Source organism: Prunus mume, linkage group LG3 (assembly GCF_029339155.1).
Source record: "Prunus mume cultivar Tortuosa linkage group LG3, ASM2933915v1, whole genome shotgun sequence".
Taxonomy (NCBI): Eukaryota; Viridiplantae; Streptophyta; class Magnoliopsida; order Rosales; family Rosaceae; genus Prunus; species Prunus mume.
In genome coordinates this window covers 16,241,023-16,255,092 of record NC_142700.1, presented here as the reverse complement: position 1 = coordinate 16,255,092, position 14,070 = coordinate 16,241,023, and the positions used below count along the sequence as shown (strand labels likewise).

General features: G+C 37.1%; 3 protein-coding genes across 7 annotated transcripts; all 3 read right to left on the bottom strand.

The window, feature by feature from the left end:
• Positions 1-2,157: 2,157 nt before the first annotated feature.
• LOC103326383 (protein MOS2-like) lies at positions 2,158-6,620 on the bottom strand. 2 transcript variants are annotated; one of them, XR_001677574.2, is made up of 3 exons: positions 5,213-6,620; positions 2,969-3,240; positions 2,158-2,583 (listed from the first exon to the last, which is right to left on the bottom strand). XR_001677574.2 is itself a non-coding variant. In XM_016793199.2 (2 exons), exon 1 carries the CDS (start codon positions 6,534-6,536, stop codon positions 5,220-5,222), a length of 1,317 nt encoding a protein of 438 aa, XP_016648685.1. In that variant the 5' UTR covers positions 6,537-6,620; the 3' UTR covers positions 2,158-2,583; positions 5,213-5,219. The 2 variants fall into 2 exon arrangements, 1 of the variants encoding a protein (XP_016648685.1); XM_016793199.2 differs by lacking the exon at positions 2,969-3,240.
• A 1,500-nt stretch (positions 6,621-8,120) lies between these two features.
• Positions 8,121-8,872, bottom strand: LOC103326384 (protein MOS2-like). Its single transcript, XM_008228595.2, has one exon. It carries the CDS (start codon positions 8,800-8,802, stop codon positions 8,215-8,217), a length of 588 nt encoding a protein of 195 aa, XP_008226817.2. The 5' UTR covers positions 8,803-8,872; the 3' UTR covers positions 8,121-8,214.
• An 851-nt stretch (positions 8,873-9,723) lies between these two features.
• Positions 9,724-12,606, bottom strand: CHL (chloroplastic lipocalin). Of its 4 annotated transcripts, XM_089047938.1 has the most exons (6): positions 12,448-12,568; positions 11,870-11,896; positions 11,654-11,777; positions 10,867-11,106; positions 10,241-10,531; positions 9,724-10,151 (listed from the first exon to the last, which is right to left on the bottom strand). In XM_089047938.1, the coding sequence occupies exons 1-6, from the start codon at positions 12,525-12,527 to the stop codon at positions 9,873-9,875; spliced, it is 1,041 nt and encodes a 346-aa protein (XP_088904064.1). In that variant the 5' UTR covers positions 12,528-12,568; the 3' UTR covers positions 9,724-9,872. The 4 variants fall into 4 exon arrangements, with proteins under 4 accessions (XP_088904064.1, XP_008226818.2, XP_088904065.1 ...); XM_008228596.2 differs by lacking the exon at positions 11,870-11,896 and having other exon boundaries at positions 12,448-12,606; XM_089047939.1 differs by lacking the exon at positions 11,870-11,896 and having other exon boundaries at positions 12,452-12,571.
• Between the last annotated feature and the right edge of the window lie 1,464 nt (positions 12,607-14,070).

Here is a 14,070-nt window from a genome sequence, read left to right as displayed (position 1 = left end):
TTTAGTATGTTTAAATAAAGGCTAGTTTTGCACATTTTCTTACTCAGTGTCAGTGCTATTATTCAAAAAATGTTGAAGATGATGATGCGGAATATAGCTGCTTCTTCTTCTTATTGCACCCAGAGGAGGATCCAAAAATTTTCATTCCGGAGGTCAACGTGTAAAAGGTTAAAAAAAAAAATTCAATACAAAATAGACCCATCGAAATGAAACGATAATATTCTAATTCATAGTTAATAGATAAAACCATACCAAGTACTCATGTTCATTATCAAAGAGAACTGCATCAACTTTAAAAAATAGATAGACACTGTAATAAACTAGAAATATCTCTGAGAATGTGATAATAAACCAAAAAATAGTGCAATCCTTTTCTCCTCCCAAGGCATCTCGTGCTATTCGACGTAAGAGCTGGCGTATATTACTGCAATCTTGCTCATTTTAGGGCATGCACGTAATTTTTTAGTTCCGTCATCGTTTTGATTTTGGGTTTTATCTGCATCTCTTTTGGGACTAGCTCTCAAACTTTGAACCCTTGTGAGTACTATATCAGAGGGAGCTTATTCAAGCAAATATTTTTTTCAAAACGTAAGAGTTAGGTTATTCTTGTAAAACTCTTTGTGGATTGAACATTTAAGGCTTTTTGCCTAAATTGACCTTAAGTCCCTTCATGCATTCATATCATACACAAAAATTTATTTTATTAAAAATATTAGCTAAAACCAACTCAAAATAAAACAATTAAAACAAAATTGGCACATCAACCTTGTATTTGAAGAACCAATCAAGCCCATGCTGAATCTCCTTCCTCACAATACATCCATGACTCACTCTAGTCCAATGCCAAACAATTTCTAATTGATTGCTTTCATGCTTTTGAATTCTCATATTGGGTTATACATCTGATGAAATATTGCTTTAATTTGGACGACTAATTAAGATATTGGAGAATGCTAAAACGTTATTCGAAAATAAGAAAGATTAATGGATCAGTGTTTTCAAGATAATCTCTATCAATTTCAAGAAATCTCTTCATCTTTATACTGCAAGTAAGCCATTCTATTTTTCTCTCTAATGCTTCGCAACTGTAATTTAAAGTTCCGTATAATTTAGTTGTATAATTTAATTGTATGGTATTATTCATAAATTTTTCTTATTAAAATAAATTAATATTCAGAAGGCTTACGTCTCACTGCTTCACGGCTTACGCCTTGCATAGCGCGACTAAAACGACTCGCCTTTCAAAACATTGGAATGGATAATAAAGAGTATGTCTGCAAAATGAGGATGAAAAGCTTATTTGTGAGGTGTTAACAACGTCGGTTATTTGCATTGTTGAAAACTTTGACAATTATGTACAAGACTATCCATCTAAAATGATGTGTTGATGAGCTTCACTAATCCAACGACTTCCACTCCTTTAGCAGAGTATACTGTTTCTTTGGCTGGCATTGATGGTGCTGTCTCTTCTACTCCCAGTTCTGTCTGAAGTGCTTTCAGAAGGATCAAACTTTGATTAGTATGTTGCTAAAAATGATAGTTCATTAAGTCAATATATACTTCAAACTAAAATCCCATAAAATCAAAGTTTTCTTATTTGATGTATAAGGAATAACTTTATTAAACAAAAACAAAAACCCATGATTACCCAAAAACAAAACCAAAAACCAAAAACCCCCCACCATATATGCTTTGCATAAAACACGAAAACAAGAAGTACGAATAACATCCAGCTCCATTTTCATAAATGTAAACCATTAAACGGCAGTCCAGGTTTCTTCTTCCTTCATTGAATCATTCCTTGGTTGTTTTGATGTTTTCCGTTTGCTCTAACATCCTTCTTTATTTTTGGTTACAACTCTAAGATCCTTTTAGTTCTACGAATTTCTTCTAAAAAGAAGCTATGGTTCGTCTTAATAACGACTTTTGTTGGTTGTTCACTTTGTTATTGCTATAAAATATACTAGTTCCAAAGATTTCCTTCTGGGAACCAAACTTATTGTGTAGAAGTTATACACACCTTGCTTTTATTGTTATGTAGAACAGACCAAAAAGTTGCGCAAATGGTGAAGGAAAAATATGGAAGCTTACAGAACGATGATAAAGAACACATTTTGTGCAAAAATGGAGGAGCCAATCCGGTCTCTCCAACTCAGATTCCGCAACTCTCTCAATAGCAATCATATAGGAACTGAAAAATTCTCCATGCATCGCACATACTATGGATAAATCCAATAAACACAAGGAGCAGTCCAATTTAAACTCTCTGGGCTAAATTGTTGAGATTAGAACAATGGGGTTGGTTTAAATTGCACACAATTAACACGCTATGGAACAAGCTCAATAATAGCTTCTTCTGCAACGAAACTAGCAAGGTGTTATACTCCAAGTCTCAGTTCTAGATCACAAAATTCATTTGTCAAGCCTTCCACATTCCGAACATTAGCATCATTGCAGATAGCCGACTATCCGACCTTATAGGGTGCCAATGATTCTGTTTGGACCGCATGTCCAAATTCCAACAAGTAAGATTTGTACCTCTCTGTGTTTTCAGGACCCAGGATAAGGAATTCTCGAGCAAATCTGATACATAACGGCAAAAATGATTTAAGTAACAATTTGCAAATAAAATGCTCAGAGATAATTGCAACATCCCTAAACTGGAGAGACAGAAGTTAAGATTGTCTCTCGTCAAGCTTCTTACACTATTTAGAGAACATGACTTAGTATACTCTAACATGACATACATCCGGCACACCACAAAACCCTTACTCCCAAGGTTAACCGACAGGCTTGTTTATACATATGGCAGTGGTTGAACTACACCTATAAAACATCAGGTGAGACTAGTCTTCATGATTGAAAGCATAGATCCAAACGGAAGTGACATGGATACCTAAAGTTCTCACAAATAAACACGAATAATTTATGTAATATCCTATAAATTGAAAGCCGTTTCCATAAGTACCTGTAGAAATGGTGACTCTTGCAATCACATGCAATCACATCATATGGCTCTTTAGGAATAAATGGTAACACTTCTCTTTGATCATCTCCTGCTTTACTAGCTCTGTCTCATTTTTTCCCCAAATCTTCCTCTGAAAGGCATTCAACCTTTCCCCTCATGCCACTAATATATCCCGTCAGGACCCCCATTAACACAGAAGGTATCAACCTGGATTGATGGTGTCTCCATATCATATGTATATACACCCAGCAATTTGATAAGTTGAAATACCTCTGCAGTCAGAAATAGGTGGTTAAGATTTATAAATTTAAAAATAAATATAAAAAAACCTATTATTTACAAGCAATGATACGTGAAAGCTTAACACGAAAGATGTTGCTTTCAGAATGACTTGGATCGCAACTTGAAGGGCTATCTCTATTAGACAAGCAGGAACCATTGACGGTCGTGCTAAACATTTTGGATCTGCAGTTGAGTCCAACAATACAGAAAAATCTAACTTCTCCCCAGTATAACAGCACAGTCCATTAAATTTGGACCCAAAAGTTCTCCCAACACAATTCCTCTCCATATCATGCTCGCAATATATCAATATTAGAAGTCACAATTCACTACAACAAATGCCCTTTGCATTTACCTAGGTGCAGTAGTAGTTGTTCCTAGCCTTCCAGTAAATCCAAGTTTAAGTGAAGTAACTTCAAACCACCTTCCAGAATATCTAATAGTGGAAAATTTTCCACGCTGTCAGTTGCACCTTGGATTGAGGTTGCATCACACACAATCCTAGAGAAGAGCATTGTGGCTGCGAAAACTTCTTTAAATTATTCTAATATGTACGTGTCTTGGATATATTATATAGGTGCTTTTTACAAATCATTTGCGAACGATTCTAACTTGAAGTTACTTATAAGCAACAAAACTAGACTCGTTCGCAGTGATTTCCAATGATTCTAATAATACGTGATCCATACTCTAAAAGCATCGTATGTTCATCTAATCAGGCTGTGACTCAGGATCGAAATCTACCATAGTTTATGATTTTCCAAGTGCATACAAATGATTGGATGAAGAGAGATGCACACTTGAAATAAAATCACAATTGCCAACCAAAATTCCATAACCTTAAAACACACAGCCTGTTGCATCTGGATTTGTAAAGCCAAAGCAATAGGTAAGGTTAATAGATCAAATGCAAAAGGCAGTGATATTTAAAATGGTTATGGATCAAATGGACTTAGGAGAGCCAATCTCGGTAGCTGCTTGCTATTAGGATACTTAGTTTCATACTGCAAGAATATTTCTGACTGCTTACTTTCACAATGCAAGGATAGCTCACTGTTTGACTTTGGGTCATGATTGAGGTTAATGATGGGAAAGTTGAGAAAAAAAAGTTTGATACCGGAGACAATACTTTGGTGTCAATACAAGCAAGAAAACGGGCATCAGGTTGCAGTTCTTATGGAAGTAGATTTGGACCTTGTTATATAAAATGATTCTATCTTTGCTTTATATGTCAGTCCATTGTTTGACTTTTACTTCCCGCTTAGCAGTTAGCAGATTTCTACGTACAAAGATATAACTCTCATCCTAAAGGAAAATCAGTTATGCAGAATCTTTTCATAAGCAAAACGGCTTTCCTAAAAAAGAGCGACCTTCGCAGACTAAAAGAGATCCAGAAAAATCCAAATATTAGACTAAATTAACTGATATTCTATTGTCTTAAATCACCCAATTCTTAAACTACTACTTGTTAAAAAATGACCTTTTCAGATCGAGATATTATCTCTCTTTCCGCTATTCAGAAGTTCAATCATTAAATAACTAAAAGAATTTTAACTTATAACCCAAGGAGTGCCAGTACCCCCTTCTAATTGGCACAAATTGCTCATCATACAACTCACAGAAAGTTGGATTTGGTAGAATGAAGACTGATGGTATAGATGGAAGTTAAAAGAAATTAAACAAAGTATACAAAAGTACATACGTGGAATTCCCATAAGTTAAACATCATGGAAAACACCTTAAATTTAAAGATATGTATCTGATCAAAGTAATCAAACTCAGAATACTAGAAATGTCATGCACTGAAGAAAATGAGACAACATACTTATAAGTTTAAGGAGAAAGTAAAGCATAAAGGGAATCCAATTGTGGTAAAGCATGAGAAACCGAGATACAAATTTAGACAATGAATTTCAGCTTACAAATACAGCATAAAGGGAATTGAATTCTGGTTCAAAGTACCTATGAATCAATATCCAAGGTCGCTGGGATCGCCAGTAAACTCAGCAATCTGCTCAAGACTCACATTGAGCAATTCATGGGTATCAGCATCTCTGACAACACCAGTTTCTCGGTCTGAATCCTTCTCAACAAGATTGCCAAAGACCCCCTTGTGCTTTCCAGACAACACAAGGACGGATCCGCCCCGTCTTGGCAGCGCAGTCTCAAGAAGATCCTGGGACACCCCCTGCACAAGCTCCCTACTCCCATCCATAGATATATCACAAGTTTTGGGTCCAACGACATCCATCACCTCCCCTTTTTTCAAATACAATTTCCCACCTTTCAAGTCCTTGCTTATAACCCTAACTCGAATGTGACGGGCAAGCCACGTTGAATAAACCCTCTGCTCTTCTCGTCTTGGCTTACTATCACTACCCACTTTCCTTTGGGCTTCCTTCAATCTCTTCAAGCACTTCTCTTCTTCTTTCGAACCCATTTCAGCAACTTGATCCACATTCACTTTCACTACCTCTTGCTCTTGCTCTTTGCCCCTACTCGAGAGCTTCAATACCAGTTTGCCATTGCCCAATTTCTCAACAATTCTACCCCTCAAACCCACATAGTCTCTACCCGAAACAATCCTCACCTCCTTACCCAAATCCCCATCTTTCTTTCTCTCTTTCTCTTGCTTTTTCTCTTTCTCCTTCGGATTCATATGAAACCCTAACCCGTGCCTATCAGTACTCCTTGTATACTCTACAACCTTCGCATCTTCCTTAGCATTCTTTCCAATCCCTCTTCCCGGGTACCACCCGTACCCAGAAAGCAACGCCTCGCCGTAACCCTCTACCGGCATCTCATCAAACTCCTCCAAGCCCCTGTGATCCGACAAGCGCTCCAAGTCGTCTTTAAATTTCTGAAGCAGAGTGTCCTCCACACCTCTCAATCTCGGATGTTCATCACCACCGTCCCGATTCTCCGATTCCGCACCCAATTTCTGCCGCACATTGAGACCGTACGAAATCTTCGCATCGGGGTCGTCGTTGACCGATAGCGTCTCGACCTCGAACTTAAGTTCTTGGCCTCCGGGCTCGGTGATTGGAAGCTCGAGATTCTTCATCTTCTTGTGGGGCTGCCACTCGTTCGGGATCGGAGCGATTACGCGGGTTTTAGGGTCGGTGGATAGGGTTTTGGAGGCGTCGAATTCGTTGACGAAGTGTTTCGAAGCGGCGTCGTTTGGGTTGCCATTGCCGTCGTCGAAGGTAGTGGCGGTGGTTGAGGGTTTGCGTTTAGGGTTTGATTTTGAAGAGGATTTGGGTGGCAGAGAGAAGGAGAGTTTCATGGTTTCGTTTCCTCTGATTTTTCAGAGAGAAACGATGATTAGGCTGCGACTGGCTATGTTTAACAGCTTTGACTCCCTGATCGTCTAAAGGCTCCAGCTTTTTATTTTGCGTGCGTGTGTTTTTGGTTGGTGGAGCATTTATGGGCTTTTCCTTTGCCCCAATTCAACCCATTCCAAGCAGGATTGGAAAAAAAAACCCAATCCAACTAGGGATGACAATGAGGCAAATGGGGGTGGATATGTCATTCCCATTTCCATCGTAGATTCGTAGTTAAGCATTTTTTCCCGGCGTTGCGCTATTTAGACACACAACATTGATCACCTTAGCTGATCACTTTATGTGGCATGAGTTAGGCAACTAATGCATCACGCCAAATTAATAAGCTGTTTATGTGTATTCTATTTTTTATTTATTCTCTTTTCAATAATTCTTAAATAAAAACTGAAAAACAAATTAAAAACCATAACGTCCCTGGTAAGCAGCCTCATGTCTGTTCTCAACTCTTCCTCGCGTCTCCACAGCACTCATGCGGAAACCCTATAGTTGAAAATTTCTCCAAATTTGTTCCCATATTCAATTTTTATCCTCCTACCCAACTCACCTGCGGAAACCCTAACATGTGGGGAAAATTGTCCTCCTTAGATCCAACGACCCTATGAAATCTTACGGAGTCGATATTTTTCTAATGCAAGTACATTGTAAGAAGGATTTTCAACTAAAAAACCGAAGCATATCATAAATATGATCTCTTTTTCTAATATGCTAGGTTTGATGCAAACCCTTTCTTCGAATTTTTGTTAGGGGTGGGCATCTAAACTAATAAATCACTGAATCAAATTGAATCCAACGGAATGGAAGCAGAAAAGATTAAAAAATCAATTTTAATTTGAACCCAATTCAGCTTATCGATTGTTGTCACTTAAAACCAAATCGCACCCATATACTATTACTAGCCCTTTCACATGCTCACGCATGTGCTAATTGGTTTTCTTTTATTTTTAGAATTAAGAAAAGATAATGTGAGTAGTTATTTTTCATAAAAGTATGACTTATTATCTGATTTTGTTTTAATTTTAATTTTTTATATATTAAAATGTGAATTTACCATATTATTCTCATTTAATTAATAATTTTAATTATTAATATTTGAATTAATCAAAAGCATTTTCTAGTATTTTGAATATTTCACTTTTCCCTACCTTTTGCTCTATAGCTAATTTATCTTTCTTATGAATGTACAACTAAAATCCTAACTTCCTCATCTATCTTAGCTTTTCTCATCTCCATCAAGGTTCGATTGTTCATCATCCCTCAGTCTCAACCTCCCTCATTTACCTCACGGTCTCAACCCAGCTACACCTCCAACGTCGTCATCTATTATCTTTTTGTTGTTTCCCTTTTAAGTTCGTGACGGATGTGTGTGGATCAATTGAATTTTAGGCTGTACTGGGTGAAGCACAACAAAAAAATCAAATTAATCGAACGAAAAAACCGAGAACTGAGCATCGCAATTGGTACTAGTCTTTTTAATCGTCGTATATGATGACCGGAATTTTAATTTGAGACGACTAGCCTGCAAAAGATTGTTTAATAATGTGCTGATATATACTTTAGCCTTCAATTAAACAAGCTATTTATAAATAAAAAAATTGCAACACTGAAAACATTTTGTACTATTCACTGCTGGTCGTCTACACGACCCATACGAAACCCTAACCCGTGCCTGTCGTTCGGTCTCCGACTGAACTCCACGACCTTGACATCCTTCTCAGCGTGCTTCCCTATTCCTTTGCCCGGACACCACCCGTACCCGGCAAGCAACGCCGACCCGAAGCCCTCCACCGACACGTCGTTGTACTCCTCCATTCCCCTGTGCTCCGGCAACCGCCCCAAGTCCTCTTTCAATTTCTGGAGCGCCAGCGTCTCCAAATCCACGCCTACAGATCTCAACCGTTCATCGCCTTCCCCGTTCTCCGATTCGAGCTTTGGCCGGAGATTGAGACCGTTGGAAATCCTGGCAGTGAGCGACCGGACCTCGGAGCGATTCTCGGATTCGGGTTTCATCAGCCATTCGTTAGGGATCGGAGGGATTACGTGGGTTTTGGGGTCGCCGCGTAGGGGTTTCGAGGCGTCGAATTCGTTGACGTATTGAATTGAACTGTCGTCGTTTGGGTCGGCGATGCTGTCGCTGAATGTGGTTGAGGGCTTGGGGTTGGGGTTGGGGTTTGAAGAGGGTTTCGATGGAAGAGAGAACGAGAGTTTCATGGTTTTCGTTTCGCCTTTTACTTTTCTCCAGAGTAAACACTTCTTACCAAAAAAATATTCCCACCCTTTTCCACCAGGCTCCCGTTTTATATTGGATGTCGTCGGTGCGGATCAGCTGGGAAATTATGGGCCTTCTTTTGGCCCAACTAAACCCATTTTATTTTATTTTTTTTATTTACAGATATTTACTCTTTCTTTTTCTTTTTTTCTTTTTAAGAATTATAATGTTGGAAGAATAGTTGTTGTTTTGAAATATTTATATATATATATATATATATTTTATGGGTATGAAATATATCTTCTTAGCTGTCTTCCTGTTGCCATCCTCTAGACCATTTTTCTGACCAAACAAACAAGACGAGGGAGAAAAATATATACAAATTTATAAATAAACCCAATCCTAAACATGTATTTATAAAAAAATCCAAGCACTATTTAAACATAGAAATACACCCAAAATCAACCCCAAAGTCAACTTTTTGGGTGTGTTTATAAATGGGTTTTGAGTGTGTGTAATGATGGGTTTTGGGTGTGTTTATATGTTTAAATAGTGCTTGGGTTTTTTTATAATTTCAACCCCCATTTTGGGTGTTTTAGTGAAACTCCCAAAAATATATTAGGTAAAAGTTGTGTGTAGGAGTTGATGGGATTGCATAGATATAAGGTTTCTTGGCCAAGAGTTAGAAAATGGCATTTCTACAACACAAGAAGCATCAGCCAAAAAACCAAAAGACCCATCAAAATTGTAGGTACCCTAGCATGAGTTAGGAAATAGCACCATTTTGCTATCCCCATTTCTTGCAAGCGTTTCTTGTAGTTAGGGCACTGCTTCTAGTGGCACAAACTGTAATTATTACAGTGTAACATTTCCTAGAGCTGATCTCATTGCCAAGAACCCAGACTTGTTTCCAAGATGTACAATTAGAGGAAGATTATAAATTAAAATCATGGATGATATGAAAGTATAGTTGTAGTTGAAGTAGTTGCACACCAACATATTCTCTCTTTTGGCTGGTTGGTAAGAACAGAACAGATAAGGAACAAGAAGAGCAAGACTAACCAGCTCAGGACTACTTAAAATAAAGCTGCACAAGCTTCTTTAGAGTGTCAAATACACTCGTAAAGGGGTCAAACTGGACAGAGCGCTTCAATTCCAGAGCAGGAAATTGATTTGTTAAAGCCTGTTGCATTTCGGACATGGACATCATTGCAGATAACTGACTATCCGTCATTGCTTGACAGTCTTGTGGGGTGTCCGTAATTTTGCTTGGGTCATATCCGAAGTTGGCCAAGTAAAATTTGTACTTCTCTATGAATTCAGGACCAGGATTAGGCGTTCTGGAGTAAATCTGAAATATATCAATGCCAAAAATTATACGCAGATAAACATGAATCCTGAATATTCCTATAAAATGAAAGTCATTTCATGAGTAAGTACCTGTATAAAACTCCTATCTTTTGCTCCTGAAACAAGCGCAAAATTGTCATAATCAGTTGCAATCACATCATATGGCTGCTTCGGGATGAATGGCAATGTTGGAAAACGGAGGTAACACTTCTCTTTGATCATTTCTTGCTTTTCTAGGACCGTCTCATTTTTTCCCAAATCTTCTTCCGAAAGGCATTGAACATTTCCCCTTATGCCAGTAATATATCCATCAGGGCTACCATGAACACAAAAGGTATCAACCTGGATGGCCCGTTTCTCCATATCAAATGTATACACACCCTGCAATTTATTAAATCAAATGCTTTTGCAGTCAGAATAAGGTGGCTAACATTTGGCAGAAAAAACCTGTTATCCATAACCAATGAGAAGCAAAGCATGACAAGAAAGCTGATATTGCTTTCAGAATGATTTGGACCACTTGCAATTTGGAAAGGCTATTGATAGACAGCTAGACAGCTCACGAATGCTTGATGAGCAGGTTGAACAATTCAGATCTGCAGTCAAGTCCAATGCAACAGAAGGGGGAGAATCTAAACTCCTATCATATCTACATTATTTCCAGAAGCAAGATTTCAACACCAAAAGTCGCAGTAGCTACACATACCCGAATTTACCTGGGTGCAGTGGCAGTCTTCCTGACCTTGCCCAGAAAATCCACGTTTCAGCGAAGCAACTTCAAACCACCTTCCAGAATATCTAATAGGGTTGAAATTATTTGCAGTCATGCCTCTCATCATCATTAGCTTCTCACCTCCTTCATCAGATCCCTTGTCAAGCGGAAGAGTAACTGTCTTTTCAGGGGCATTTGCAAGCTCATAAATATTTTGTTGATGGGAAGCATCTGATGCAACGGCCTGCCCAAAAGCAGTAAAAGGCATCAAGTACCCTCTAGCTCCTGCGATGACACAAGAATACCTAATATCTATTGTTATTACAACCATATGGAAATCTAGTTTTGGACTAAATTCCTCAATAAACTTTCTATCCATCAATCCAACGAATTCTCGTGAAAATCCTAATCTAGTTTAAGTAAATTGTTACAGAGTGGAGAATTGAAGGAAACGGACAACTCATTGTTCTACAAGGTTTTAAATAAAAGATCAAGAACACAAAGCTCAAGCATCTCTACCAGAAATCTTCTGACAATCCTGATATGGGAAAGAACTGAAACAAATGTAGATCTGAAGGGGCTAAATTTTTACTGGGAGCTTATAAGATGTAACCCAAGGAAATGATTGGTCCAACACCTATGCTTTTTAAAGTTTTTTATACAATTGGATGAGTCAAATTTACCAGCTAGGAATATAAATCTTCTGCTTCTCCTGAAGGAGGAAGCTTTGTCAGAACATAAATTTTCAATTCTAGCATCCTATAACACTACAAAAGATTAAATCTACTAACCTGGTTTATTTGAGAGACAAATACTAACGTTGCAGCAAAGCCGGATAAAACATGTCTGGTCAGAGGCTTGCTGCTGACAGATTGCTCTGAACAGCACTTCATCATTATTTTACCAGGCACTCCCCTGTAAAACAGGAGAGCAAAATGTCACTCTTTGGACTAGATAAGAACAAAAGAAACACAACACTAGCTTGCAAAATGTGTTTAAAACCTAACCGTATACAATTGGTAGTCGCTTTGGATCTGAGAACACAGAGGCATATTGCATTTGGAATTACATACAAGTATGTAGTATCATTTGGGAATTGCTAAAGTTGAAGATCAAGATCAATGCTCATGGTGTGCATCTAAAGTTAGCTTATTAAACATTTTGAAGATTCTTCACTCAAAGAAAAATCACCTTGCTTTTCCAGCATTGACATTTGACAGTGCACAACTGAAATACAAGGAATTTTTTTTTGTGTCCATTACTTATACTCACCATTTGCAACCGACCCCATTTGTAATAACCAAAACCCAGAAAATCTACTTCTCATTTCCCAGTATTTTTCAATGCATTTTGAGCACCAGAATGAGGAGCATAATAAAAATTTAAAAACCCAAGAAAACCAAACCATTTATGAGTAATTGTAACAAGATTATGAGCCAAAAATAAAAAAACCAGCAAAGAAAACGAGAGAATTTTAGTATTAACATTGATTCTTTCAGAAAAGAAAATAAGGTGGAATTAGAGCAGAAATTGCCTCATAATAAGAAATTATAGACTGGGAAATGAAAGGTGGTGAGATTTGTACCTACAGTTAGAGACATGGGGAGGAGGAGAAGGAGAACATTGGAGGAGAAGTGGTGCTGTTTGAACCAGAGCATGTACCATTTCTATGCCTTCCTTTCAAAGCTTGAGAATTTTCTAGTTTCCACTATTAAAATCTCTTTCCCTCGAAAAATCCAAGTGAAACGTCACCGTCCTGGTCTTCGCTTTGTCCTTTTCAACCACCAAGCAATCCAAAAGTCCCAAACGAACGAGCCTCAACCAAGCCCTTTACTTTTATTTAAGTCTTTTCTATTTTCTTTCTTAATTTGTGTTCATTATCTTATGTCTACCTCTATTTTATTTATTTATTTTTATCAAAGAAAGATAACTTCATTGAAACAACGATTTCATGATACAAAAATAAAAACTGGACTTCAGTGAGTGTGGCCCCTTTAAAAAATCCCAAACGGAAGAAAATTCGGCTAAAAAAAAACCACAACATCACAACCATTATAAAATAAAAAATTAAGAAAATAACTTGTCATTGGCCAAAACATCAAAAATTCACAAAGTAAGATCCTCTAGCCAAACTTGAAAATTCTAAGACAAAAGCGCATGCTTACCTAATAGATAAGCAACCAGATTACACTTCCGATGAGCAAATTGACAAAAAATGCGAGCAAAAAAACATAAAAAGGCCCTTGGCATCAACAGTCAAATATCAAACGGTTTTATATACAACGTAATTTAATTAAAAAATAATCAAATACTGTTATTAATTAATATCTATAAATTAATGAAAATTTTATAGTATATACCTATATGATTGGGGACGTTATGAAGTAAATAAATTAGAAGTTGAGGAAAGGAAAATATCAAAATCACTTTGGCCACAATGTGTGGATGAGAAACCTTGCGATTATTCAAGACTTTACATGACCACAGTGCTTTGAAACTTTTTCTCTTGCAAAATGATCATCAACCAAGTTGAGTGCAAATATTAATTCCAATGCACTTTTAAATTTTTTTGTCATGAAAGATTATACAATGATATTTGTGAAATGCAAAAGAGCAAAATGTATGGATGATCTTATATGTCACATATGAATATGATTGTCTAATATATGTGTCAGTATATGTGGGAACGGCCCTTATATTTGGATTAAACTATTAAATTACATGACTGGAAATCTAACCAATACACTTAATAAACCAACTCATGCGCGATCAATTTTGAGAATTTGAGGAAAATTTAAGAACTCTATTCATGTTTCTTACACAAACCAGAATAAACAAAATGAACGAAAATAGCTAATGCGACCGTGCGAAGCATATATTATCAAGTGAAATGTAATCGTCATTGAACAAAATGGGGAGTCATGTGTGTTGGAGAAACCAATAGACAATTAATTTGTTTCTTCTTGGAGGGTATGCTACGTTCACGTATACTTTGTACACTAGGAAGTACAACACAAGAACTCTACAATTACCACTTCAATAGTTACTTGCTAATCTTGTAATTATCATGTTAATAATTAATAAAACAAGCTGCAGTATCCTAGATATTAACCTTTTAGCATCCTCCAATATCTTAATTTTTTCTCTGGAACTAAAATAAATGTCATTAGAATTTAGATGGCACCTAATATCAATTACATTGAAGCGA